The sequence below is a fragment of the Dasypus novemcinctus genome, chromosome 3 (genome assembly GCF_030445035.2).
Source record: "Dasypus novemcinctus isolate mDasNov1 chromosome 3, mDasNov1.1.hap2, whole genome shotgun sequence".
NCBI classification, from domain to species: domain Eukaryota; kingdom Metazoa; phylum Chordata; class Mammalia; order Cingulata; family Dasypodidae; genus Dasypus; species Dasypus novemcinctus.
The window spans coordinates 6,210,335-6,237,861 of record NC_080675.1 but is presented as its reverse complement, the minus strand read 5'-3'; the positions used below and the strand labels follow the sequence as shown (position 1 = coordinate 6,237,861).

The 27,527-nt window shown below is 61.0% G+C and overlaps 2 protein-coding genes across 3 annotated transcripts in view; one reads left to right on the top strand and one right to left on the bottom strand.

Annotated features, from left to right (window-relative positions):
* Window positions 1–5,032: 5,032 nt before the first annotated feature.
* On the top strand, window positions 5,033–11,815 carry SLC25A47 (solute carrier family 25 member 47). The gene is made up of 6 exons (XM_004447651.5): window positions 5,033–5,164; window positions 7,258–7,301; window positions 7,659–7,730; window positions 8,287–8,469; window positions 9,255–9,552; window positions 9,803–11,815. Exons 1-6 carry the CDS (start codon window positions 5,137–5,139, stop codon window positions 10,081–10,083), a joined length of 906 nt encoding a protein of 301 aa, XP_004447708.2. The 5' UTR covers window positions 5,033–5,136; the 3' UTR covers window positions 10,084–11,815.
* A 1,369-nt stretch (window positions 11,816–13,184) lies between these two features.
* Window positions 13,185–27,527, bottom strand: part of WARS1 (tryptophanyl-tRNA synthetase 1) — a 38,188-nt gene continuing 23,845 nt past the window's right edge. For both annotated transcript variants that reach the window (XM_004447650.3, XM_004447649.4), the window contains exons 7-11: window positions 23,319–23,419; window positions 21,091–21,203; window positions 20,723–20,896; window positions 15,561–15,701; window positions 13,185–14,388 (exon numbers count right to left, since the gene is read on the bottom strand). In XM_004447650.3, the coding sequence (XP_004447707.2) occupies window positions 14,227–14,388; window positions 15,561–15,701; window positions 20,723–20,896; window positions 21,091–21,203; window positions 23,319–23,419 (691 nt within the window). In that variant the 3' untranslated portion in view covers window positions 13,185–14,226. The remainder of the gene's footprint in view (window positions 14,389–15,560; window positions 15,702–20,722; window positions 20,897–21,090; window positions 21,204–23,318; window positions 23,420–27,527) is intronic.

Genomic DNA, 27,527 nt, shown 5'->3' with positions numbered 1-27,527 from the left:
GAGCAGAGGGGGCGGCCCGGCTTGCTGCCCTCTGAGGGAGGTGCCTGCAGCAGGGGGCTAACACTCTGCCGTGTGGCTGGTGGCTCTGAGCTGCATCCTGGGAGACCCCAGGCCCAGGGCCCTGTCCCCGGGGATGGCAGAGGGGGTCTTGCCCCATCCCAACCCCCCCATAGTCTCGGCCACAGCCCCATTCTACAGATGAGGAAACTGAGGCCCAGTGGGCGAGGCCCGGTGGGTGGGGTGAGCAACGCAAGGACCTGGGTGTCTTGGCCATGTCCAGAGTTGCCAAGGGAGCCCCGTTTTCTGGAAATACCAGGTCTCCTGGCCTCTCCTGGAGCTGGTCGGTCCCCAGGACCACTCTTGGGTGTCTCCAATGCCCCTTCAGATCCTCCCCATGTGGCAACGTTCATTAAAATGAAAACAGGGAAGCAGACGTGGCTCCTCTGATAGAGCATCCGCCTGCCATATGGAGGGACCTGGGTTCAAACCTGGGTCCTCCTTGACCCGTGTGGAGCTGGCCCACGCGCAGTGCTGATGCGCGCAAGGGGAGCCCCACGTGCAAGGAGCACTCCCCGCAAGGAGAACCGCCCCGCGCGAAAAAAGTGCAACCCAGGAGTGGCGCCGCGCACACGGAGAGCTGACGCAGCAAGGTGACACAAAGAAAATGAGACCCAGTTTCCGGGCGCCGCTGAGAATGCAAGCGGACACAGAAGAACACACAGCAAATGGTCACAGAGAGCAGATAACAGGGGGAAGGGGAGAGAAATAAATAAATCTTTTAAAAATTTTTAAATAAATAAAATGCAAACGGCTGCACCATCTCACCTCTGCGGGCCTGTGGGGGGAAACACAAAAGCCCCCAAGGAGTGTGCCTCACAGCCCTTTCCCTAACCGACCGGAGACAAGCCCCGGGCACAGCATCGCAGGGTGAGGCCCGGTGAGTAACACCCCCAGAGGAACGCCCACAGAGCACCTACTACGTGCGGGCGCTGCTCCCCACAGCCCTTAGGCCCCCGACAACGGGCTGTCATCATTGGCACAGAGGATTCCCATTTCACAGAGGAGGATGCTGAGGCCCAGGTCCACTAAGAGCCACAGGGCCCGTGGGCTTCCGCAACCAGCACAGGGAAGAATTAAAAAGAAAATGTTGGAAAGTGGACTTGGCCCAATGGATAGGGCATCCACCTACTACATGGGAGGTCTGTGGTTCAAGCCCCGGGCCTCCTTGACCCGTGTGGAGCTGGCCCATGCGCAGTGCTGATGCACGCAAGGAGTGCTGTGCCACTCAGGGGTGTCCCCCGTGTAGGGGAGCCCCACGCGCAAGGAGCATGCCCCGTAAGGAGAGCCACCCAGCGTGAAAGAAAGTGCAGCCTGCCCAGGAATGGCGCCGCCCACACAGAGAGCTGACACAGCAAGATGACCCAACAAAGAGAAACACAGATTCCGGGTGCTGCCCCTCAATGCAAGTGGACGATGAGGAACACAGAGCAAATGGGCACAGAGAGCAGACAACTGGGGGTGACATGGGGAAGGGGAGAGAAATAAATAAAAAATAAATCTTTATGGGAAACGGACTTGGCCCAGTGGTTATGGCGTCCGTCTACCATATGGGAGGTCCGTGGTTCAAACCCCGGGCCTCCTTGACCAGTGTGCAGCTGGCCCATGCGCAGTGCTGATGCGCGCAAGGAGTGCCCTGCCACGCAGGGGTGTCCCAGCATAGGGGAGTCCCACGTGCAAGGAGTGCACCCCGTAAGGAGAGCTGCCCAGCGCCAAAGAAAGAGCAGCCTGCCCAGGAATGGCGCTGCCCACACTTCCCGTGCCACTGACGACAACAGAAGCGACAAAGAAACAAGACGCAGCAAATAGACACAGAGAACAGACAACCGGGGGAGGGGGGGAATTAAATAAATAAATAAATATTTTAAAAAAATAAATAAATCTTTAAAAAAAAAAAAAAAACGCTCCTGTGAGCCCCCGGAAGACAGGCCGAGCCCGAGTCGGCCTCTTGGGTCGGGGGTCAACCTAAATCCTGGCCTGTAGTTAGCTGTTCCCTCTGTTGGAAAAGGGGGAATGCATTTTATAATGCCAAGCCCCCCTGCAGCGCCGGGCCAGAGAGCTCCGACCCCTCACCCCCACCCCCAGTGAGGGGCCCGGGCAGCTGGGGCCCTTGTGCCACGTCTGTCGCCCCTGGAGGACGGCACCTGCCTTGCTCGCCGGCTGTCGGGGGTGGGCGTCCAGGGTGGGCGCCGGGCTCCCCAGGACCCGGCAAGGGCAGCGTGCGGGCCTTCAGCGTCCGCTGGGGAAATCGAGGCTCAGAAGGTCGTGCCACCGCCCGAGGTCACACAACGGGGAGGGGCAGAGCCGAGAGGCACACCCAGACCGCGGGTGCCCCCTCCCCGCGTGGGGCTCGACGCGGCCCAAAGCCCCAGCCTGCCTGCACCTGGCAGCCTCTGCCACCTCTCGGGGCAGGCCAAGGCGGGCTGGGGTGGCTGGGCCAGCGGGTGGGTCAGCGGGCAGGGCCCTGGCAGGCCCCTCCAGCCCCTGCCCGCTGCGCCAGCTGCCCCAGGGGCCTTCCAGTTGCCCCCTGCACCCACACACGGCCCCAGTGACCCCACCCGCTGCCACCCCGCTCCCTCGCTGCTGCTTCTCCGCCCGCCTCCCTCACTCCTTTCCTTTTTGCTGGGCTGTTGTAAAGGAAACTTCTGAGACCGTGTCCTCCAGCCCCGTGGACTTCTGTCGGTGTCTCTAAGACACGTGGGCAGTTTTTGATGGCGGTTATTGTGCCCAAGAAGAAAAGCGATTGTTCCACATCACAGAATGCCACCGGCTTTCTCCCGCCAAAGAGACGGGAGCCGGCCAGCACCTCGGGCACGCGGCCCACCCGGAAAGAGAAGGTGTTTGCCCGGGGCGTGCGGTAGGGGACCCGCAGCCCAGGGCAGCCCCCGGCAGGCAGTGGCCTGACATGGCCCTGCCGTCCTGCCTCCCTCGGCCCTGGTGGAACCCCTGCCAGCTGGTGTCCACCTGTCCCTCCCAGCTCCCTTCATTTATCCACCCAACTACCTGCTCACTGATGCCTCCTCTCGCCCGCTTGTGACCCACCCTCCCCACGAGCTGCGGGCACGGGGGCACATCGGGCAGGTCTGGCCTGCCGGAGGCTGCCGGGGGCAAGTGTGGGCACATTTGCTCCCGAAAGAGCAGGTGTACTTGGCGAGAGAACGTGCTCGTCTCAGCCTCCCCGGGCAGCCCCGGCTCCGGTTCTCTCCGTGGCGCTTGGCGCCGCCCGCACACTCTACACCTGAGCTGCTTGTCTCGCTGTCGTCCGTCTGTCTCCCTAGAGCCGAAGGGCCGCAGGGTCAGGGACTTGGGCCTGTTTCGGTTGTTGCTGTGTCCCCAGGCCCTAAATGTGGCCCGGAGTGGGCCCGCGGGAGGGATTTGCTGCCCGAGCGGTGGAGCGGCGAGGACGAGCCCTCGTGCGGGGACGCGCCGGTGCGGGCGGCCACGCAGACGGCCCGAGGGGGCAGCGGCGCCCGAGCGACTGACCGGGTGTGCGGGGGAGGGTGCCAGGGCGAAGGTGGCTGTCCCAGCGTTGAGCTCTCCACGGGAGACCGGGAGCCGCGCGGCCCCCGCCCTCCCCGTAAACCACGTCCTCATGGTCCAAAGTCCTGGCCCCTCAAGAGTAGCATCTGCCCTTGACCCCGAGCTCCGGGGACGTTTGTCCTGCCCGGAAAAGGCCAGGCACCGCCTTCCTCCTGGACCCTCCGTTCCCACAGGGCTGTGCCCGGAGCTGGCCCCGCGCCGTCGCGGACGCGATCGTCACTCGTGGCGGCAGCGGAGGCGCCGAGGGGTGGGCGCGACGCGGGCAGCCTGGCTGCCGACCAGGTCAGGAGGGCACCGGGCCGGCCCTGGACGGCTCACGTCTGCCCTTTGCCCTCTGCCGTGGCAGCTGGCACCGACCACCCCGTGTCCCCCACTGGCCCCACAAACGCCCTTGCACGCAGCCCGCTCGAGGCCGGGGACTGGAAAACACGCGGCCACCGCTGCCGCCCCCTCCCGGCCTGCCAGCGTTCCCGGGGTGGGGAGACGTGCGCTGAAGGCGCGGGGCCCTCCAGGGGGTGGCCGCCAGGACGGGGCTGCGGGCCAGCAGGGCCCTTGACCTGGGGCGGGCGAGCCGTGGCGGCGTCAAGCCTCAGTGGCTCCATCTGTCCAATGGGGCTCCGGGCGGTGACGAGGGCCCCGTGAGCCGTGACGGAGGCCTGCTTGGCAAACTGTAAAGTGGGACACCCAGGCCAGGGGTCACAATCTCCACAGCTGCCGCGGGCGGCCTGTGTCTAGGGTGGCGTCCCCTCGGGAGTGCCCCGGCCGGCGTGGCTAGGGGCTAAACCGGCCACCCCGGTGCCCGGCCCTGGGTGGCTCCGTCCCCGTCACTCCTTGATGCTCTGGGGTCCGTGCTGGGTGCCGTGGCCCCAGGAGCAGCCGAGGACAGCGCAGGCAGGGGCAGCGAGGGGGGCAAGGCGTGGACGGGGCGTCCGTGCAGCCTCAGCTCAGAGCGTGGGCGTGTTTGCTTTTTTTTTGGAATTTGGTAGCATCGTTTTTTGAATTGTAACATCTGTACGTCATACAATTTCTCACTTTAACCACTGCCTGGCTTGTCTCCACCTCCTGGCTGCGGTGAACGCTGCTGCTGGGCACGCTGTATCCGTTTGAGACCGCTTTCAGAAAGTGTTTGTTGAATGATTAAGCGAGCGTTGCCTGGCAGAAGTTCTGTGCAAAATTCTGGGGACTCGGGGGGCTTGGGCGTTGGGGGCAGGGAGCTCCTCGGGGGGTGCCTGGCTGTGGTCTGGGGTCCTGCGGGGGCCCCGTGGGGGCGGTGGGGGTGGCGGTCCTGCCTCCTGCGTCCTCTCACATCCTTTCCCGACCCGTGGTTGAGGGCACTGGGGCAAGGGTCTTCCGTGGGCGGCCTGGGCGCGAGGCTGCCAGCGCCCCGCCCGCTCCCCCCCCCCCCCCGCGGCCTCCCTGGCCCCGCCCCCTGGCCCCGGTGTTTAAGGTCCGGGGCGGGTGGCCCGCGGCTGTCGCAGCCACCCCCGCGGTGGTGCCAGTCCTCGCTCAGACAGGCGGCTCCCGCCACCCGCGCTGTCCATGGATTTTGTCGCTGGAGCCATTGGAGGTAATGGGAGGGGGTGACAGCTGGCGGGGGGCCGGGCTGGGAGTCGTGGGTGTGGGCCGGGGGCGGGTGGGGAAGGCCGGGGGAGAGAGGGTGCCGGGCAGGGGCGGCCCTGGCGCCAGACTCGCCGCCCTTCCCAGTGTGTTTCCCGGGACAGGGCCCCTCGCCCAAGACCCACCCATGGGGGTGCTGGCCCCGGGAGCAGCTCAGCGTGGCCCTGGGGGCAGGCTCGGGGGTGGCCCTGGGGGCAGCTCGGCGTGGCCCTGGGGGTAGGCTCGGCGTGGCCCTGGGGGCAGCTCAGAGTGGCCCTGGGGGCAGGCTCGGGGGTGGCCCTGGGGGCAGCTCAGCGTGGCCCTGGGGGCAGCTCGGCGTGGCCCTGGGGGCAGCTCAGAGTGGCCCTGGGGGCAGCTCGGCGTGGCCCTGGGGGCAGCTCGGCGTGGCCCTGGGGGCAGGCTCGGGGGTGGCCCTGGGGGCAGCTCGGCGTGGCCCTGGGGGCAGCTCGGAGTGGCCCTGGGGGCAGCTCGGCGTGGCCCTGGGGGCAGCTCAGCGTGGCCCTGGGGGCAGGCTCGGGGGTGGCCCTGGGGGCAGCTCGGCGTGGCCCTGGGGGCAGCTCAGAGTGGCCCTGGGGGCAGCTCGGCGTGGCCCTGGGGGCAGCTCAGCGTGGCCCTGGGGGCAGGCTCGGGGGTGGCCCTGGGGGCAGCTCGGCGTGGCCCTGGGGGCAGCTCAGAGTGGCCCTGGGGGCAGCTCGGCGTGGCCCTGGGGGCAGCTCAGCGTGGCCCTGGGGGCAGGCTCGGGGGTGGCCCTGGGGGCAGCTCGGCGTGGCCCTGGGGGCAGCTCGGCGTGGCCCTGGGGGCAGCTCAGAGTGGCCCTGGGGGCAGCTCGGCGTGGCCCTGGGGGCAGCTCAGAGTGGCCCTGGGGGCAGCTCGGCGTGGCCCTGGGGGCAGCTCGGCGTGGCCCTGGGGGCAGGCTCGGGGGTGGCCCTGGGGGCAGCTCGGCGTGGCCCTGGGGGCAGGCTCGGCGTGGCCCTGGGGGCAGGCTCGGCGTGGCCCTGGGGGCAGCTCGGCGTGGCCCTGGGGGCAGGCTTGGGGTGGCCCGGCCTCGGCCATCGCCCCCGCGGGCTGTTTTGAGCGAGGCGCCCTTGGCCTTTGCTGCGGGGTGACGCAGCAGCGGGTCGATGCTTCTGGGAACCGCGGGGGCGGGGGCGGCGCGGGAGGGGAGGGCGGCTCCCGGCCCTGCCCCGCCCCTCGGCCACGCGTTCTCAGGCAGTCAGACTTCTGAGGTCCTACTGTGCGCCGGGCCCGGGGCCAGCTGCTTCCCCAAGGAGGAGCTCAGGGAAAGACCGACTTGTCCGAGGTTCTGCAGCCAGAAGGGGCCCCTGGGAGGGCCTGGGTGGAGACCCCTCCCCTGGGCCCGAGCCTGGGTCAGGGACACTCAAAGCCTGGTCCTGATCTCGAGGGGCTCCACTTTTGGATGGGGAGGACACGGCAAGGGGCAGCATAAGGCCATGTGACGAGGGCTCTGATCCACAAGCAGAGATCCAACTTGATCTCCAGGGCGGGAAGGCTCTGAGAGGAGGTGATGCAGCTGGGCTTTAACGGCTGCGTAGGAGTTCGGTTCAGTGTATGTGAGGGTCCAAGGTGGGTAATCCATGCGTACTTATTGAGTCCTGGGATATACCATGTGCCTTACTGGTCTCAGACGGCCCTGACCCCTGTGGCACCCGCTCGGGCTTCCCCACGCAGTGCTGGGGGCTTGGTAGCTGAGATGTTGGACCAAAAGTTCTCCCAAAATACACTCCCTGCCAGCAGCCCCAGGACTGTCCTCGGTTTTCGGAAACGAGATGCCTTTGGGCCAAGATTCAGGGAAGGAGACAGCTCCGGCAAGCTTGGCAGATATAGCTTTTACCTTTGAGCCTCAGTTTCCTCATCTGTGAAACGGGCGTAGCTGTCAGCATTAAGGAGACCTGAACAGAGGAGAAGAGCCACAGGTCACCTGCTCAGTCCCCGCAGAGCCTCAGTCCCCGCGCACCTTCTCGAAAATGGGCCTGCGCCCCTGGCGGGCCCCGTCCTCACCCAGGTCCTCTGCTTTCCTTCCAGGCGTCTGCGGTGTTGCCGTGGGCTACCCCCTGGACACGGTGAAGGTGCGGCGCGAGCCGGGCCCCGCTGCCCACCCCACGGCCGCTGCCTGGGGCTGGGCCACCCTTGGGGTCTCCTGCCCCCCGTCTGTGGCCAGACACCGACCCGGAATGCCAAGCCCAGCCCGCCCTCCCTCGCTCCAGCAGCTTCAGCGGCTCCCCTGGTCCTTGCAGCTGTGCCTGTCCCTCTGCTCGGCCCTCTGCCTGTTTTCTCATCTCCACTGGGACTCGCTGTCCCTGCTCTGCCCCCAGCTCCGGGCACGGGCAGGCCATCAAGAGGGTGGCGGTCGTACCCCACCCCGAGGCCTGCTGACCCTGCCCTGGGCCCGAGCCGCCCCTTCCTGAAGCCCACCTCTCCCGCAGGTCAGGATCCAGACGGAGCCCAAGTACACGGGCATCTGGCACTGCGTGCAAGACATCTACCGCCAGGAGCGGGTAGGCCGGGGCCTGGGGCGCGAGCGGCCCCTCCCAGCCAGCGCGGCTGACCCGGCCCCCCTCGCGCCCCGGTTCTCTCCTCTTCCAAATGGGGGTAACCACAGCCTCGTGGGTGCCCCGAGGACGAGGGGGGCGCTCAGAATGAGGGGTGGGCCCGAGGGGCCCCCGGAGTCCGGGGAGGGCCGCGCGTTGGCGTTTCCGTCTCCCCGGGCTGGGTGCCCCGCGCGGGCAGTGGGTTGAGGGGTCACGTGTCCCCAGGGTCCAGCTCACAGCCCCGCCCAGGGGAGGGACAAGGTGAGCTTGGCCTTGGCGTGGGCTGAGGGGAGCAAAGGGGATCGGTGTCTGAAAACACGCTGGTGCCCGGCGCCCCTGCCAACCGCTGCCCGGCCCCCAGGCCCCCCCACACCGCCTCCCCCGCCCCAAACTGGCACGCGAGCCTTTGGAGCCCCAGCGAGCCCCACTTCAGGGCAGGGGACAGCGAGGCTCGGGCAGGGGGCGCCGGGCAGGTGCGGGCGGGCGGGGCGGCCCCCGGGCCTCACGGGCGCGGCCGCCCCAGGCGCGGGGCTTCTACAGGGGCCTGTCGCTGCCCGCGTGCACCGTGTCCCTGGTCTCGTCCGTGTCCTTCGGCACCTACCGCCTCTGCCTGGCGCACGTGTGCCGGCTGCGCTACGGCGGCGCTGACGCCAAGCCCGCCAAGGCTGACATCGCGCTCTCGGGCTGCGCCTCCGGCCTCGTCCGCGTGAGTGGGGCGCTGGGCGGGGCTGGGGTCCCGGGGGGCAGGTGGGGACGGAGGCCTGGCCAGGACAGAGTGCGGCCAGCCGGGGTGGCACTGGGACGGGGAGGCAGCCTGGGCCGGGACAGAGCGCTGGGTGTCCAGTGAGGCACGGAGACCCTCCCCGCGAGACCTCAGCTCCTGTTCATTCTCGGATGTTTGTGATGCTCCTGCGGGGCCAGCGAGTGGCCGAGGGTACAGGGGAGGCCAAAGAGGGGACAGGGTCGTGACAACCCCGCAGGACCACTGGGGGCAACCCCGGGGGGGCTCCTGCGGCCACCAAGGCAAGCGTCAGTGCGCACCCAAGCAGCTGCAGAGGGCCTGGCTGGTGCCTCCAGATGACGGGGCAGAGCTCCCGGCTCTGACTCGCAGCCAAGGGAGCCTCTCTGAGCCTCGGTCTCTTTATCGGGAGGAGGTGTGCTGAGGTCGCAGGGAGGTTGTAGGTGGAAAGCCGACGTGCGCGCGCACGGGAGGGAGGCAGCCGTACCGCGTCACCACTGACACCTGCTAGTAAATCCACGCCTGGGCCGCGCCGCGCGCGCTGCTTTAAGGCCTGTGCGTCCGGCCCCGTGCTCGGGGCTGGGACTGGGTTGCTGAGGACAGCCCCGGCACTGGCCCAGGCGGGGCCCCAGCGCGGCCCTCGGGCCAGCCCACGGCTTCTCGGGTCCCAGGGGCACGGGGCGCCGGGCGCGGGGCCGCCGGTGGGCGCGGGCCGGCTTGTGGGGCCCTGAGGCGCCTCCTGTCCCCTGCAGGTGTTCCTGACCTCGCCCACTGAGGTGGCCAAGGTCCGCCTGCAGACGCAGGCGCAGGCGCAGACGCAGGCGCAGCGGCGGCCGTCGTCCGCGGGGCCCGCGCCCCCCGCCTGTGCGGCGCCCAGGTACCGCGGGCCGCTGCACTGCCTGGCCACGGTGGCCCGGGAGGAGGGCGTGCGGGGCCTGTACAGGGGCAGCTCGGCCCTGCTCTGCCGCGACGGCCACTCCTTTGCCACCTACTTCCTGTCCTACGCCGTCCTCTGTGAGTGGCTCACCCCCACCGGCCGCAGCCAGCCAGGTGAGTGGGGCCAGTCCAGGGGAAACTGAGGCCCAGAGAGGACGCCCCCACCCCCAGGGGGCCCGCGAGTTCCCTCCTCCGTGAGCGGCCCCTCTGTGTGTGGGGCGGCGGCGCGGCTGGGACGGCGTCGGCCGCTGGGTGGCCTGGCGTGACTCGGCCCCCACTTCCCCCAGCCTCAGTTTCCCCACCCGCAGGAGGGGGTGGTGACCCGGGGCTGCCCGGTCAAGGCGCTCGGGGGCTCTCCCTGCAGATGTGCTGGGCGTGCTGGTGGCCGGCGGCTGCGCGGGGGTCCTGGCCTGGGCCGTGGCCACCCCCATGGACGTGATCAAGTCGCGCCTGCAGGCGGACGGGCGGGGCCAGCGGCGCTACCGGGGCCTCGTGCACTGCGTGGCGGCCAGCGTGCGCGAGGAGGGCCCGCGGGTCCTCTTCAGGGGGCTGGCGCTCAACTGCGGCCGCGCCTTCCCCGTCAACATGGTGGTCTTCGTCGCCTACGAGGCCGTGCTGCGCCTCGCCCGGGGCCTGCTCGCCTAGCGGGGCCGACGCGCCGCAGCGTCCCCAGGAGGCCGAGGGGCGTCGGGGCAGCCGCGCGGGGCCATCGCCCAGGACGGCTGAGGACCGGAGCGCCTGCCATCAACCCGGGCTGGCCGGGGGCACCTGGGCTGGAGGCGGGGCCTCTGGGAGGGCCCGTCGCCCCGCCGTGCGCTCGCTGGGCTGCCAGCCCGGTGCCCGCTTCCGGCTACGGAGCTCTTCCCGCGTTATCCCGAGAGCCTCCCCGGCCCCTGGGTGTGGCTCCACCCACAGACGAGGGAGGCGAGGAGGCTGTCGCCTCCAGGGCCCCTTCCTGCACCCATGGACTGCGGGGCCCGCCGGGGCCTGTGGCCACAGGGGCCAGGGCTGCCCTCCTGGCCCGCACAGCCTCTGCCTGTAAATGCCGCGCCTGCCGCGCCCCAGCAGGCTCGACGGGAGCTGATGTTAATAAAGCGCTTCTGAGGCTGCCGGGGCGCTGTTCGCTGGTCTGTGGGCCGCCCCGGTCTGTCCCAGCTCTGCTCGTCCTGCCCGTCCCAGGAGGCCGGGGGCCACTGGACCGCCCCGACCTGGCTGCCCGGTGCTCCTGCCGTGCAGACGGGCTCCCCGAGGCCTGGCCGGCGCGCTCGGCCTGGAGCCGGGCATCTGCTGTGGCGCTGCGCCCGGCCTCGGGGTTGTGCAGCCGGCTCTCCTGGCCCTCCCAGCCCACCCCCAGCCTGGCACGTGGCCACCCCCAGTGCCTCGGCACCCGAGGGGGAGGGACAGGCCCCGCCCTCGCCCCGCACCACGCGGCTTCCAGTGCCGGGTGCGAGGTCGGGGGAGGGGCCACTGCAGCCAGGCCCCACCACGGCCCCCTCTGTGACGACGACCCAGGCGCCGACCTTGCCGGTGCCTTTGGGCTGAGCGGCCCCCAGCTTTCTGGCTCTCCTCTTTCTAGACCAGTGGACACATGTCCTCCCCCCACTCCGTCCCGCCACGCTGGGCTACCTGCCTGCCCCCTGCTCCCTGTGACTTGTACCTGCTGTCCTCTTTGTCAGAAACACTCTTCCCCGCCTCTGCCTGGCGTCGCCTCCTCCAGGAAGCTCTCCTGCCTGACCCACCGGCGCTTCTAGGTGCTGCTCCCCCAGGGCCCTGGTTCCCTCGCCTGTCACCTGCGCCTGTATTAGTTTCCCGGCTGCTAAACCTAACCCCGCGCCATGGGTTGGCTTAAACAATGGGAATTTATTGGCTCATGGTTTTGAGTCTTCAAGTCCAGAACTGAGGCAGCAGCAAGGAGAAGCCTTCTCCCCGGAGCCGGGGCCTTCGGGGCTGGCTGCCAGCCCGCGTGCGGCTCCGTGGCTTTGCCACCCCCGGCGATGCCCTCTCCTTGCCTCTGGGTTCTGGGGTTTCTGGCTCTGGTCTTCTCTGTGCCGTTTCCTCGGATGATGAGGATGGCAGCCCGACGGGGCAAGGCCCACCCGTGCCCGGGGTGGCACAGCTACCTCGTGACGTCCTCAAAGGCTCCACCTGCAAAGGGCTCACCCGCAGGACCAGGCCGGGAGCTGCAGGTGCCTTTGGTGGGTCCCCATCTGTGTGCACCCCAAGAGCAGCACGTCTGACTTGGTTTTTGTGGCCCAGCTCTGGTGATGTGGAACGCGTGAGCAAATGAACCGACTTAGAGAGTTAAAGACGCTGCTGGTTTCGGGCCAAATGCTGGGCAGAGGGCACGGCTAATAAAAGACTCCACTATTTCATCCAACTCTGGACTCTCTGACCGCCTTTGGCAAAAAACCACGCAGGGAGCCGATGGTCTCAGCCGTGGGAGGGAGTCACGGGCGGCACACTGGCTCTCTGCTGACATGGCCCCAGTAGCAGGGCCGTGGGCACCCCCCTCCCCGCCCAGCAAGCCAGCGGGGGCCTCGGGCACACCCCCTCCCCACCCCAGAAGCCAGCGGTTGGGGAAGTGGCTGCACAGCCCTGCAGGAAGGGCGCCGGCGCCCACGCCCTCCAACAGCAAGGTGGCCGAGGCCCTAGGGAACCCACCCTGTCCCTCTCCATGAGCGGGGCTCCTGCCGGCCCCCGCCATGTCAAGGCTGCTCTTGGGACTCCCAGAGGGAGATAAAGGTGGTCACTGGGGTTGCCAGGGGGACAACTCCTGGGCCAGAGGGAAGGGTAGTGCCGCAAGGATGCCCCAGCTGTGTGCTGCCCTCGAGGAGGGCAAAGCGGTCCCACCCCCTCCAGGTTTACGCCTCCACCAAGCTGCGGGCCGCTGAGGCCAGAGCCCGCCCAGAGCCCGCCCAGAGCCCGCCCAGAGCCCGAGCCACCGGCCCCTGCTTGCCCCGGAGCACCTTCCATGAGCTCTGACCCGCCACAGGCCCTGACAGGTGGACGACTCAGCCAGCGCTGAAGCCCCGGGGACTGCCCCCACCCCTGCTAGGCCTGCACGCCCTGCCCACCCCAGCGCAGGGGCCCAACCCTCCCGAGGACCTCCATCATGACCCCATCGGCTTCCAGCAGCATGAGGCACTGGGGTGGGGTCAGTGCGCCCTGCTGCCCTCACCTGCAGTGACCCCGCGCTAGTCATTCCCAGGACCCAGAACACAAGGCGAAGAAATGGGGGTTCAGAGGTCAAGTTACACAGCTAATGAGGGGAGGTCCTGGTCTGTGTGGGCCCCCCCTGTGCCCAGGGCATGCCAGGCCTTGCTGGTGGTGCCCCGGATGCGGGGAGGGGCAGCAGCAGGCGTGCTGTCCCTTAGTTCCTCCATGGGCACCCGAGGTGGGCTCAGTGGAGCAGAGAAGCTACGCTGGTTGCCCAAGATCACACACTGCCTCTGCCACCATTCATCCAGTCCCTCATGCGCAAAACAAGGACGCCTGGCACTGCCACCGCGCTGCTGGTGGCACCATGAGGCGAGTGCGCGCCAGCACCCGAAAGCCCATCCAGGACTCCTTCCCAGCACGAGGGGCCCTGGGGACCTGCATGTGCCATGCAGGGCTGTGCGCTGTCCCTCAGACACAATCCCGTCAGATTCAAGGGCCACCCACGGCGGGGCGAGGCGGACCCATGGCCCTGGGCCTGCAGCAGGCCTCTCGTCCCCTCGCACCGCCCAGACAGAGATAGCAGGTCGGACAGGAGCAGAGGTTTATTTATTTACGCCGCGGAGGAGCACGAGGGCAGGGCGCCTTCAGGAGGACAAGCAGTTCAACCAAGGGCTCTCCCTGAGACACGTCTTCCGCTCTGCCCCAACTCCACGTCGCACTGTTAATCGTGGCCTGCTCGGGACGCACCGGGGAGGACGTCAGAGGGCTGTCGCACTCTCTTCTTTCTAGCTACGTCCCCTGAAATGACCACTCCACCGGCCCGGGGGCGCGGCCAGTCACTGCTCTGCGTGGACTTCCACAGCAGTCAAGGGTCAAAACAGAAGCATCTGAAAGGCAACAACTGCTCAGCGTCCCGCGCAATCCGAGGTGAAGCCACCAGTGGGTGCTCCGGGGATGGAGTGTCTAGGATTACTTGGCGAAAAAAAAATCAGTATGTTAAAGGGAAAGAACATGATTTCCAGAGCAGAATACACGGATGGTGTGGAGTTTAGTAGGTAAACGAGAAAGTTCTGCCCACAAAAGACTTGATTAATAGAAGTTGGCCAACACTGTCCAGTAGTCCATGTTAAAGGCAGCTTTAGAGCTGGGAGACTTACTAATTAAATGGATAGCCAGGCTTTTGGCTCTCAAATCTCTTTTTGACGTGGGCTAAGATATATCTCACACATCTTTTACAGAGCAGGTTTTAAGGCAACATTTACAGCCTTAAGGATGCTTTAAAGTGGACAGTTCTCCTGTGGCCCAAAGCCAGCTCGGCCCAGCTCGCTGGTTACCACAGAAGGCAACAGAGGGCAGCGGCCTGCTGGCGAGCCTCCCAGACCCTGGCAGGCGTTTTGTGGGGGAGCCTCACAGTTGGACTTGCTTTTGACCGTGTGACATTAGCTGATTCCCAATTACCCACACAAGACAGACATGGAATTCACAGGAAGAAACATTGTTGACAGCACACAGGGTTTACAGACCCAGGCCCAGTTACCATTCGACAGAAGCCTACATATGGGGAGTGGTGATTCGCCAGGACTGGGGTTGGTAAGTGTCGCCTCTGGACAAGCATACATGAGACGAGCATTACTGAAAGTCGTAGAAGAGCTTCCGGGGGCTCATGAACTCCTTCACGATCTCCTCCGTCACCTCCTGGCGCCGGGCCTGGTGCTCGGCCACCAAGGGCTGCAGGACCTCTATGAGCACCTTCTTGAGCTCGCCGGTGAGCATGGCCCCGCTGGTATAATCCTGCCGGGAAGGAGACGGAACTGTGGTGAGCAGCGCCTCTGCGGGCCCTGGGCCCTCTCTCCCGCTTCCAGGCTCAGCTCAGCCCCCACGGCCCCCACAGCGCCTGGCACGTGGGCGGCACTGTTGCTGCTGTTGCCACAATAACGGACACTTGAAACTAGTTTTTCCTAAAATGACTAGAGACCAGCTCTGCTGAGCAGCTGAGGCATCCTCTACCAGTGAGAGGAAAAGCAGGGGGCCCGAGCTCCAGCCCCCCTCGCCTGGGACACAGTAGCCCAAGCGCACCAAAGAGAGCACGGCTCCTTTCAGCCTTGTCGGCCCCTGCGAAACCTTTGCTGAAGACTTTTTTCTGTCTGCAAAAGTAACATAGGCTCATTAAACAAAGTATCCTCAACTGCAAACAAGCAGAAAGGCGAACAATCACCCACAATTCCACCATGCAGAACTGATGACCACTGCAAGCATTTTCTTTCAGATTTTCCCCCTGTGCTTTTATTTTAGCATAACTGAGATCTGAGTCTTTAGTCTGGTCTCTTGTGGCATAAAACACTTCTGAATTGCCTGCATTATAATCTATCCTGTAAAATAAAAAATTCGATGGTACAAAGAAACTGTTTTGAACTTTTCGCTACTATCATTTCCAGCACCCTGTGTGGACAGCTTTTATTGGATTCAGGATTATTTCCTTGGAAATGATTCTAAGAATTGGACAATCTGAAGCGCAGGCTAGGAATGCTCTCTGGCAGCTTCTGCACGCCGCTGACCTGCGCGCCAAGCGCCCGCGCCCCGCCTCTCCTCACCTGGCGCGTGCCTTGCGGCCTGGTCTCTAACCATTGAAAACACAGCAGCGACACAAAGCTCCTGCCAGTTCACTAGAAAAGGTGGATTCTTTCTTTAACTTGTGTTTCTTCAGTGACTGGGAGGAGCACACCTTTTCGTGTGATTAGGAAATGAAATGAAGAGCCGTTTGGATTTTCTCCTTTGGGAACTACCTGTTCATGAAGTTTCTCAGCACAGGGTTAAAATTAAAAGCATGATCGCCCTCCTGCCCTTAACCTCATCTCGGCTGCGGGCTGGCTCCCAGGCCGGGCAGCTCTGGCCAGCCCTCCAGGCATGGCTGCCAGTGCCTTCGGGCCTGCGGTCGGGGAGCGTCCTGGTGCTCAGGGCCTCACCTGCTTGATCTGCTCGAGCCTGTCGTCATCCTCGAGGAAGAAGGACAGGTACATGAAAGACACGTCCACCTCACAGTTGCCCCCAAACTGCCTGTGCTCCTCGATGGTGTCTCTCCCTCCAGAGAACGCGTGCTTGTTGACCTGTGCCGGCGAGAGCACACGGAAACGAGAGTCAGTCCTGGCGTCCCGGGTGTGGGGTGCGGGGCAGGGGCACAGGTGGTGCAAGTCGGGCCCGAGACCACTGCTCTCCGTGCCGAGGAGGGCTGAGGCTTGGGGGTGGGGGAGCCCCACAGGCTGGTCCTTCCTGCCAAGCTGGGTATGAGCTACAGCGGGGCTTGCTGCAGGGAAGGGAGCTGGAAGGGGAGGGTAGAGTAGCCCTGAACGTGTGCACCCCCTGCCACAGAAACACAGCCAGGAGAACCAAGGCAATGGTTGTGCTGAAATTTGGAAGAAATGCCCTAAAGTCTTTGCAGATGACAAGACTTCAGAAGAAGGATGAATGAAAGTCATCTTCAGAGCAGAAAAGATGGCCAGGGAAGGGCAGCCCACCTCTGGAGCAGGGACCTGCTGAGTCAGAGGGGACACGAAAGCAGCAGCGCCCGCTGCAGCCCGGCCCCTGCCTTCCTGCCACAAGAAGGCTAGCAGGCCGCGCAGATCAGGTTAAAAAGGGCAAGCAAAGACCACGCAAAGGGCCTGCATCTAAGACAGCTCCACGGAACTAGCAAAACGGGTTTTAGGAGTCACTGAAGATAATCTTAGAGAAATTAGAACCAAGAGGAGAAAAAGAGACAAGTCTGGAGGCAGACAAAATTCCTTCAACAATCTTTCAAGGAGTGTTTGAGAAACATACTGTGTACAGATGGTTTCATATATACATATATATATATAACTTTCTTTTGAATGAGGAAAAGGGTGGGTGAGTCGACCAATTATTACAGTTTGGTACATTTTCTAAATTTTCCTAGAAAACTGTATGGCAGGTTACTAGCTGAGTAACTGGTCATCATCTAAAAGCCCCCAGTGAACGTGAGGGGCGAAGGTCATCAAGAACAAGTTACGTGAAGAAATGAAAGAAAAAAAAAAGACAAAAAAAAAAAAAAAAGTTCTGTCAACAGAAACCCTCTTCCTTTCTGGCGGGTCGCTGAGCAGCTGGCCAGGGAAGCAGAAGCTGCTCCAGAGCTGGGGCAAGATCCTGCACCAAGGTGAGCTGGCACAAGGCTGAACGGTGCGGGGGTGAGAGCGGCTATCAGAATAAACACAACAAACCAAGTTACCTGTTCTTATCCACAAAGAAAAGAACGTTATAGATAAAAGTTAATGTACATAAACCACAGAAAGATTTGGAGAACGCTAAGTAAGAAGAAGGAAAGCCCCGTGTCGAGCTATTCTGCGGCCCACGGAGCCCTGGGGCAGGCGCTGGGCTCTGGGCACCTGCTGGGAGCAGGCTGCTCGGCGTGGCCCGGCCACGGCTGCGCAGGCTGCAGGGCAGAGCGTCAGCGCCAGGAAGCAAGTCTTTGAAATAGCGCTCCAGGCGTCAAGGGCGAGTGTCTGAAAAGACACCAAGGGTGGTGACGGAAGCACAACGCTGCCACTGTGACTAACACCACTGAGCTGTATCCTTGAAAGAGCTCAAGATGGGAAATTCTGTGTTCTAAATAATATGTTACAATAAAAATTCAATTAAGCAAGACAACTATTATAGACATTTTGAAACATGCCAATGTGCTTTATACAAACGCTCCCCCAGAAAGCTACTAAAAGATTAACTGTCAAAACGAGGGAGGTTATAAAAGAAGAGAAAGGCCTGAGAAAAAACACAGGAGGTCCTTGCACCCCGAGAAGGGCCGTGGGCAGCCAGGATGAGCCTGGAGCTGCCTGGACAGGCCAGTGGGGACCCGCTCCAGGCCCTCTGATCCGTCTTCCTTCTGCAGGACCCCAGGGCCTCCTCTACCATGAAAGCACTGCCTGTCGCAGAGGAGCGCGCTCCAGGAGGCGGCTCTACTGCAGGGGTGGAGGGGAGGGGAGAGTGTCAGAAGAACCCAGGAGGCTATTTCCAAGTAGGTAACATTGACAGAACACCCAAAACATCCTAATTTCTTTTTAATTTTAATTTTTTAGTAGGTACCAGGGATTAAATCTGGGACCCTGTACATGGAAGCAGGTGCCAACCACTGAGCTATGCCTGCCCCCTCTCCTGCGAACTTCTCGAAACAGCAACACAAAGAGAAGAAATATCAAGGTTGCATCAGCGAGAGTCACAAAGGAAATAATCAAACCAACCAAAAAAAAAAAAAGCAATTAACTCCAGGGAGAAGAAAAAATTGTACAGAAGTGGGAAATAGTTGCGTTTACACTGGTTCACATTAGTCATGAAAAAGGAAATGCTCAACCACCAAGCCGAAACATAGCTACCATATAAATACACTGGGAAGACAAAGCAATGAGAAGGGTCAAAGAGAATAACTATTAACTATTGTGTCAGCAGCTGTGCGATGCAAGAGACTAGGCTTAAAATAGAAAAATCATTAAGTAGTAATAAAGGCATGGTACTTAAGAAATATGGAGGTAAAAGTTAGAAGAATCAGCTAAAAACGTTGGAAGTGGTACCTCTAGAAAGAAACTGGGAAGAAACACCGTGGACTACTATTTTTCATGAGAAATTGTACACAAATATTTGACTCTAGATTATGGGCAATTTTACCTTTGATTAAAAAACATACACACAGGGAAGCAGATGTGGCTTAAGTGATTGAGCTCCCATCTACCATATAGGAGGTCCAGGGTTTGATTCTTGAGCCTCCTGATGAAGGTGAGCTGGCCTGTGCGGAGAGCTATGCAGCAAGACGACACAACAAAGAGACACAGAGGAGAGACAATAAGAGATGCAACAGACTGGGGAGCTAAGGTGGTGCAAGAGATTGAGTGCCTCTCTCCCACTCTGGAAGGTCTTAGGATCGATTCCTGGTGCTGCCTAAAGAGAAGACAAGCAGACACAGAAGAACACATAGCAAACGGACAGAGAGCAGACAGTGAGTGCAAAATGAGGAGGGGGTAGGATGGATAAATAAATAAATCTTTAAAAAGCAAAAAAACAAACAAACTATGCACACAGACTAGAACAAACAAACAAACAAACAAAAAATCATACACACACACCCCCAGGGCTCTGGGCCAGTTTTTAGCCCTTTGCGGGACTCTGCAGCACCTTGTCCAGCTTTGAGATCACAGCAGGCTTGCCATAAATGGTCGTCATTATCGTCATTCCAAACATTTAATCCCCAACAACCCGATGACCTCTGAATTGCTTTTCCCATTTCACTGGCGAAGGAAGCGAGGCTCGGCGTGCTGGTAAGTGGCAGAGCCAGGCTTTGAACCGCGCCCGCCTGACTTCCCCGTGTGCCAGGTTTCCAGCTGGGGCTGAAGTTGAACGACCTCATGCCCCACCTGGCCTGCCCTCAGGTATGGAGCAGGGAGAACAGTTTACAAGGCTTAACTTGCAGGAACTAACAGTAAAATCAGCTGCTCCCACGTCACTGACACCTGGACTGCCAAGGCCACTTGTTCACAGCAGGTAAGTGGCAAGGCGTGGACAACGTGGGGGCTCCTGGCTCTAGGCCCTGGGAGGACCAAGCAGGGGTGGACCTGGGTGGCTGACCTGGCCCCAGATGCTGCCCAGCTGTGGGGCGCTCTCTGAGCCACAGGTCCCTGGCCTGCAGAACGGATGCAGTGCCCAGTGTGGCTTAAAGATAGCACAGAGGCAAGCCCTCGGCCCTGGCTGGCACACAGCAGGGGCCTGACAGCAGAGCTGCTGTGCCACCTGTCTACGGCTGCTCTTGTTGGGAGCTGGTGGAGCACATGGGCTTCTCCTGTCTAGTGTGGAGGTTCTGGGGGTGAAGGTGGACATGGAGATGGAGAACGAGGGTCTGGGCCCGCCTGGCCTGATGACCCGCTGCGGGTCCCTGTGGGTCCCTGGCCTCCAGCTCGCAGCTCATCCGGCCCTCAGGGTCTTTGCTGGTCCCTAAGGGGATGAAAAATGCTCCAAAGCCACAAACGACCTCCTTAAAACAACTTCTCAAAAACAAGAGGACATAAGCCCTCTGCTGGAGAGAAGAGGGGCTTCCCCTCCCTTCTTCCGTACTCCACATTCCGGAAGTTTCAGCTAGAAGTGAAAGGGAAAGAAAAATTCACTTTTACGCCAGCTTTCAGCTGAGCATGGGAAAAGAACTGGTTGTAGCCATTCTTTGGAAGAAAGTTTTCATATTCAGGATTTCCTGGTTGTCAACCAGAGCCTGACTGGCACTTTCCAGAAAAGCTAGGCACCTGGCAGTGACTCAGGTGGCTGCGTTACACGTCAGAGGGTTTCAGTCATTCCCGCTGCAACCTCCCCACCTGCAAACACACAGCGTGGTACCAAACAAAATGCCCACAGCTTCGCGAAATGTCGAGGGGACTACAGAGGGACCGGCACTTCACTACCGACAACGGAAACCTGAGAGGAGGCTCACGCTCACGTCTCTTTCTAGTTTCTCTGGTGACCGAGTCCCCGCTCACACTGGGCCAGGCTGGGCACGCACAGGGCCTGCCCCGGCTGCCCTGTTAAAGGGCATTTCTCTGCCCTGCGGCTTAACGAGACTGCCCCCGGGGGTCACGGCTGTTTGCGCCAGGAAGGCAGCCCTGCCCACTCCTAGCGCTGTGATCTGGGCGAGCCGTGATCCTCTGACCCTGACCTTGTTCACCTTTCACAGACCACCAGCACCATCTCACAGCGAGAATGTAAACCAGAAAGCACGAAGTGCCTGGAACGTGATCAGTGCTCACAAGTACACGAAAATGTTTTCTCCTCTCAGAAATACACGAAAATGTTTTCTCTTCTCTTGCTTAAACATCCACGTTATTATAACTTTATAAAGAAAATTGCCAGGGCTTTGCTTCAAGAGTGCTGGTAAGAAAAGCAGACCAGGAAAAAAAAATCCCATTTTTTACCTAAGTGAGAGAACACAAGAGAGCAAATTCTGCTGCTCTCTAGAAATGTGGACACGCAAGGAGCATGGTGGGTGATCCTGCAGCCCCAAGGGAGCCAATGCGGGAAGGCCACGGCTCCTGTGCGCGAGTGTGCGTGAACACGTGAGTGCGCGAGTGTGCCGCCCGCGGGCCGCGCTCACCTTGTTCTTGATCTGCTTGGGCGTGTCTGTGAGGAAGATGGAGGAGTTGGGGTCGCTGGCACTCATCTTGGTCTGGGCTCCCTGCAGGGCAGGGAAGAAGGACGAGTGGAGCAGGGCCGGTTTAGGGTACCCAATCCGGGGCGCAACGTCTCTCGTCATCCTAAAGTAAGGATCCTGCAGGGAGAGAGGGGTGTGACGAGGAAGCCGGAACAAACGCAAATGTTTTCACAGGAAACTTCTGCTCAAGCGCCCAACTAGTTCAAAGACCCGCCCCTCCCGCTCCTTTAGGAATCCCCTCTTGCCAGTGAAGAAGGTCAGGGACCCCTGCCAACAGCCCGGGTGCCCGGAGCCCAGCTCCGCACTCTGACCTGGTCGATAGCACAGGGGATGAGGCACTGGATATCCGTCCTGTCTCTGAAGATCTGGGGGAAGGAGTTGCTGAAGGAGGGCGCAGCCTGGATAGCGGGAAAACTGATCTTCCCTGGAAGAGAGGGAATGGATATTTTACACATGAGACCAACTGTTTTAATTAATGAACCCAGTTAAAGGAATTACCAAAAACTAGGCTTTCCCCTGTTATAAAAGAGATAATCATTAAAGAAAACCTAAAAAAAAAGAGAAAAGTAGAAAGAGGAGCAAAATCCATGATTCTACCCTCCAGAGATATTTGTGTCTCCTTCCAGCCTCTCGTTTTACTCTAGGGATTTGAATTGTGATTATACTTTTTTCCTTGCTTCGCCCCCCCACTTTGTAACATTTAACCACACCATTATTAAATATATTCTAGCCTTTGAACATATCGGGTTTTGTTTACCCATTGTCTAACCATTGGGCCACTGACGTGGTTTGCCATCTTTAATGACAGATTATGACGAATATCTTTGCATAGGGAAGTGCTTTCAACATTTTGGATATTGCTATTACTTGTTCAGATCTGCAGAAGTAGAATTACTGGACAAAGAGCATGGCCTTTCTGAGCCCTGGCATAGGGCACCGAGCCAGGGCACACCCGGCGCAGCACTCGGGGAGCTCCGTGAGCGCCATGCAGCTGGCCCAGGCACGCGCTAGAGAGGCACACATGGCAACCCTGCAGATCTGGCTCCAGCACTGCAGGGCAGTTATCGGACGTTGCTTCTCTTCTCCTCCTCAAGTCTTTGATACTCTCCTTGTCAAAGCTTTCCACCATTTCCGTGGTTCCATCTTTCTCTGGGGACACCAGGTGGGCTTGATTATCACCACGACCACCATCAAAGGTGGGCAGAGGCCACTCACGGGGTGCGAGTGCCAGGCTGTGTGCTAGGGTCAGCACAGCTCCTCTGCCCCCCCCAGCCCTGTGACGCAGCTTCCACAGGTACCCTGCTCTCACGAATATGGAACGGGCTCAGCGTATTTAAACCACTGCCAAAGCGGGTAGCCCCTGCGAGGAGCCGAGCCAGGCTGCAAGCCCGGGTCTGAAAGCCAAGTGCACGCGTGCTTTCTCACGGTGCAGCGCTGCCCCCAGCTCAGTGCCGCCTGCCTTGAATACCACCCTACCAGGTGACAGAATCACAAGGCCAGAAGTCTCTTTTCAAAAGCACAGGGCTTATGCACCGATTGGCAGGAATGGATCTGACTGAAATGCAAAAGAAAAGGGCTTTCCTTGTGTTAAAAATCTCCCAGGAGGGCTCTCAGTACTAAGCCCTGGAGGCTTCTGGCCGACAAGCTCCTGGAATGGGCTCCCAGGAAGGGGCAGTCACCTCCCCACAGAATGCTCTGCGGCATGTCCTGGTGAGCTGGCCCAGGCTGGCAGCACCGAACGCAAGGCTCACCAGGCCTGGGGCCGAGCCCCCAAAATAATGGGGAGGGGACCAGAAGACCTAGCCACTGGTCTCAAGGGGGTAAAAGTGTAAAAGAAAAGGCAAAGGAATCTCAAAGGATATGGAAACATAGGACGGGGAGTACCCACCCGCAGCAGGCAAGCCCAGGTGTGTCAGCTGGAGGGCAGAGGTCCTGAGGAGAGCCGGTGGGGCTCCTGAGGGCCTGCCAGCAAGCCCCTCGCCTTATCAGGGAGGAAACTGAGGCCCGGGGGGGCAAGGAGTTGTGTGCCCCGCCCTGGGTAAGCAGCGGAGCCTGTCCTCCGAGCACCCCCGGCCTCCACCAAAGGCCTGCCCTGCCCTGGGCCCCACCCATCCATTTTAAGGCCACAAGAAAGGAAAAGAAATAAGGATGACTTTGGAGTTACTGAACTTGCTGTGGGGTCCACAGGTGGGGACACGAGTGACCTTTCCTTTTTTCTTTCTTTCTTCTAAACTTTTAAGATGGTCAAGTGAGGAGGGGGATAGACTGGCATCGTGAAGTACAGCTTCACATGGCACAGGAAAGTGCATGCATTACATTAGCTCTTTGTGTTTCCAGGGAAAAATCCACGTTTAACGTTGAAAGAAAAAAGTGCGAATGCAAATATCTCTGAGACAGTGCCAATGTCTGGGTGGACACCAAATCCTAAGTCCAGCCTCCTTGGGGGCACTTTACGCCGCTGCAAAGCACTGGCTCCCCCTTCTGGACTCTGCTCCTTTTGAAGGGGATGGGGGCTCCCCAGCCCAGCGGGCTTCCTTACCAATGCAGTCACTGTCGCTGAAGCCAAAAATGCCTTTCACCTGGTTGAAGGTAACGTGCTTCTGAATCTTCACCACGTTCCTGTAGAAGCCTGGGCTCATCCTGCAAAGACAGTGAGAATCAACCCCAAGCCCAGAGGGTGCCTTCAGCGCGCAGTGCAGCACAGAGGCGAGGAACCTCGAAGGCAGTAAGGGGGCGCGGGCCAGATCCCAGGCGAGGACGCTGACTGCCGGGCCACACGTGGGCAGTGCGGAGCTGCTGGGAAGGGGACGTGGGCCCGTCTGGTGGCACAGGGGCCCCCAGCGGGCCAAGAAGACAGGCCTTTGATTTGTGGAGCTGACCAGGAACAGTGGAGATGAGTGTGGGAAACAACTGGAGAGACATGCAAACGAGACCAGACCTTAACCAGACTCCAAGCCTCAGTGGCGGACACATTAGAATTTTGCCAGGGTCAAAGTTAAGCGTGCTGTGGAGCTTCCCGTCTGGAAGCACTAAGAGAACGCTTCTGCTTGGACAGACGGGTTGTTTCTCCCGCTGCCAGACGGAGTGCATGCTCGGAGACTGATGGTCCCAGGGAGGAAGAGGCTTGTCTCGGTGCACCAGGGCCGCCCAGCGCCAGCCACTGCTCACAGGGGCAGCTGCGACATTCGGGCAGGACTGACCCCACCCCCAGCAACAGGCCACAGGGGCAGCTCCAGCACGCAGACCCTCTTCCCGATGGTGAGAGGTGGCTACATGGCATGGACCTGTGGTGGCCTTGCTACTGCCACAGGGAGCCAGGCTGATGGGGAAACACAGAGGGCTGCCACGCTGCACCTTTGACTGCTACGTTCAGTGGCTTTTCCTCGAGGCCCTGCCACGTGCCAGGCAGTGAAGGGGAGAAAGGGAGAAGAGGCAGAGCTAGAGCTAGAGCTTGAGCGCCGGCCGTGTGGGACCGTGCTGGGCCCTGGTGCACTTTACCCTGCCCAGCTCCCTTCAGGGGCAGGAGCATCACCTCCTTTTCACAGAGAGAAGATGAACCTCAGGGAGAGGAAAGGTCCAGGGGATAGAGCTAGTGAGCCTGGGAGCCTTGTCTGCCCCATGTGCCTTTCTCACATCTCAGCTCTCCAAGCACGCGGACCACGGGTGTGGACTGAGAACTACTGAAAGACTTTGAGTGAGGAGGTGGCGGGTGTCAGGAGCTCAGGGGCGCCAGCTGCCTGGCGGGGGGGCAGCGCGAGGCAGGGGGGCCTGTAAAGGCCAAAGTCCAAGTCGGGGAGGCATGGGGGACGGTAGCGGCTGCTCTGCTTTGCTGAGTGAAGATGGCTTTTGCTCCTCGCCTGGAGGCGCTGGGCAGGGAGCAGGGCTGGGCAGAGGAAGAACATGCCCCAACAGGGGCTCCCAGCATCTGTCACCACGCAGCGCGACGCAGACACCAGAGTGCTCTGAGAGCCAGGGAGACGTCCCCGTGGCTTCCTGCTTCAAGAGCACTGCCCCGGGTAGGCTCGGTCTCCCTGTGCACAGGAACGGCCTCCAGCAGGCCCTGCAATGCCGACCACGGGAAGAGCAGCCACTGGCTGCCACCTTGGGAGACGGCTGGGACAGGAACCCGAGCATCCTGGGGCTGGGCGACTGAATGCTGCGCACTGGGGCAAATTCGCCAAATTGGCCGGCGGCTGGCGCTCTTCCCTGAGGCCACTGCACAGCAGCACCGGAAGGGTGGGCCACCCTGGGGGTCTGGGAGTTAGTGCGACAGAAGCCCGCTGGGACCTCTCTTGGAAGGCTGGTCACTCGCTGCTGCAGCGTGGACGCCAAGGGCTGAGCGAGCTGCAGGCCATGGGTGGAGGTGAAGCGCCGTGAGTGTGGAGGCCTTCCCGGGAGGGACGCCTGTCCCCTGGGCACGGCTCGGCACGCAGGGGGCCATGCTGTTTCCCACAGCCCACATGGAGGCCGGCACTCGGGGGCTGCTGCAGGTCCCGACAATGCTCCTCAGTGATGGTGGACGGCCAATTGGCCCCAGGAAGCACGCCTGCTTTCCCCTCACTGTCCCCCAGGGCAACAGGTCACAGAGCTTGAAGGCTGGAGGAGAGCTGAGGGCCAGCGTTTACCCAGTGCTCGGTGCCGGGCGTGGCTCGAGGCCCCTGAAACACAGGAAGGACCGGGGCCTCCAGCCTAGGCCCTGCCACCTCCTCTGCACTCCAAGCTGTCCTCCGCGAGGCCCTCCCATCCGCATCGGTCCTCACAGCTCTCAGGACCACCCGATCCACTGTCTGTGAACTGGCTGCCTCTCCCCTCCACCCTCCCACACAGGCGCTGGTAACTGCTTTGTTGGCTACCGATCCCCAGCATGAGCTGGGCACACAGTAGATGCTCAGTAAATACCTGTTGAATGAATGGACTAAGAGGAGATGAGAAAACTGGCTGAGGAGTTCACCATTTGCCAAGGCCACACCGTTAGCAGGTGTGGAGTCAGGATCTGAAGCTGGCGAATCCTGCATGTCCCCTCCGCTGGACTGCCTCTGGCTAGTGCCAGGCTCTCCCGCGTCACGGCAACATGGAGGCTCAGAGAAGTGAAGGACTTGGCCAAGGGAGCACAACTAATGAGGGCTGAGCGGGGTCAGGACACCAACGCTCAGACTCCCAGTTCAGGGCCTTTCCACCCTCCTGCTGCGGGGCCCGTGCGCAGGGCTAGGAATGTGGGTGAAGGGGTGGTTGACGGCTGCGCCCCACCAGGGACTTCTTCCCTAGCAGCCCTACTTTGCTCCAGTCTGGAGAGGGTGGAGGCTGGCTTTATTTCCAGCCCCTGGAAACTATGAGGGAGATTTGTGAAGGCAAAGATAGAGATTCCGAGTTAAATTTCAAGCAAGAAAAGTAAAACCCTCAAAGTGTTTAGAAGCAGATCTTTAAATAGATGTAATTAGACATTTGAAAACAGATTTAACCTTTAAAACCCCTTCCCCAATTTCAGGTCCCTTTCTAGGGACAGATGTTATCGACCCTTCTGGTTTGCATATTGCCTGAGTTTTCATCTTCACTCCATGTTCATAGAGGAGGAGGAAGTTCTTACTGAGCAAAGAGGGAGGGTGACGAGGCGTTGAAATTGCAGTTGCCCAAGAGACAGTTTGGAAACAGCTGCCACGAGGCCATGCACTCTCAGAAGGCACTGAAGTGGGGCGGGTCAGGTGGTGGTGTTTTCCTAAGGCCCTTGTGCAAGTCCCACTGGAGCATCTTCGTGGACTGTGTTGAGTTCGAGAACCAGGGACTGTCTGTCTTGTTCACCGTGTGTACTTGGGGTCTGGAAGGGCACCTGCCCCAGAGAGGGACTCCCTCACTAACTGTTCTATCAGCTGAGTGGGAGGAGGGCTGCCCATCCCCTGCACCAGGTGGAGCAGAGTTCAGGGAAGCAGGGGGTGCTGGGAAACAGAGAGGGAGCAACTAAACCAGGCTGTGGGGAGGCACACTGCCAGGAAAGGGTGACGTGTGGTCATGCATTTGGAAGAAAGTGTAGGAATTCGCCAAGCGGGCAGTGGTGGGGGGAGGGGGGAAGTGAAAAGGATGCACAAAGGCGAGGGATGTGCAACTGCAGTTGTTCCCTTTAGCAGGGTGGCAGTGACACAGGGAGGACCACGGGCCGTATCACAACAGGGCTTGTGTGCTAAGCGACGGACCGTAGAGATCTGGGAAAGGGAAGTGAGTGGGAAACACGACCAGATTTGCGTTTTAGAAGGATCACCGGGTAACAGGGCATTTGGAGGACATGCTGGGCCAGGGTGGGGGGGAAGAGGCTGCAGACGTGCTGCAGTCACGGTGCACGTTAGCAGCACTGCCTGCTGTGACACGGCCGGGGAACCGCAAGGGCTCCGTGCCGCGGTTCAAGCAGCTGAACCCGGTCATTTCAAGGAATGGGGTGAGGCAAGTAAAATACAGAGTGCCATGACTGACACTGCAACGCCAGAGACAGGACATTACATATCTTGTGATAACCTACAAAATTATGTGGGAGAGAGTGTATAAAGTACAATGTAAACCATAATTCATGCTTAGTGGAGTGCTCCAAAATGTGTTCATCAATTGCAATGAATGGACCACACTATGAAGGAAGTCGTTAATGTGGGAAAGTGTGGGAGATGTACGGAGCGGGGTGTATGGGAATTATATATATATATATATATTTCCCCTCCCCCCCCCAATCTGGTTGTGTCATCATCTTTTTGGCCTGTCGCTCTGCCAC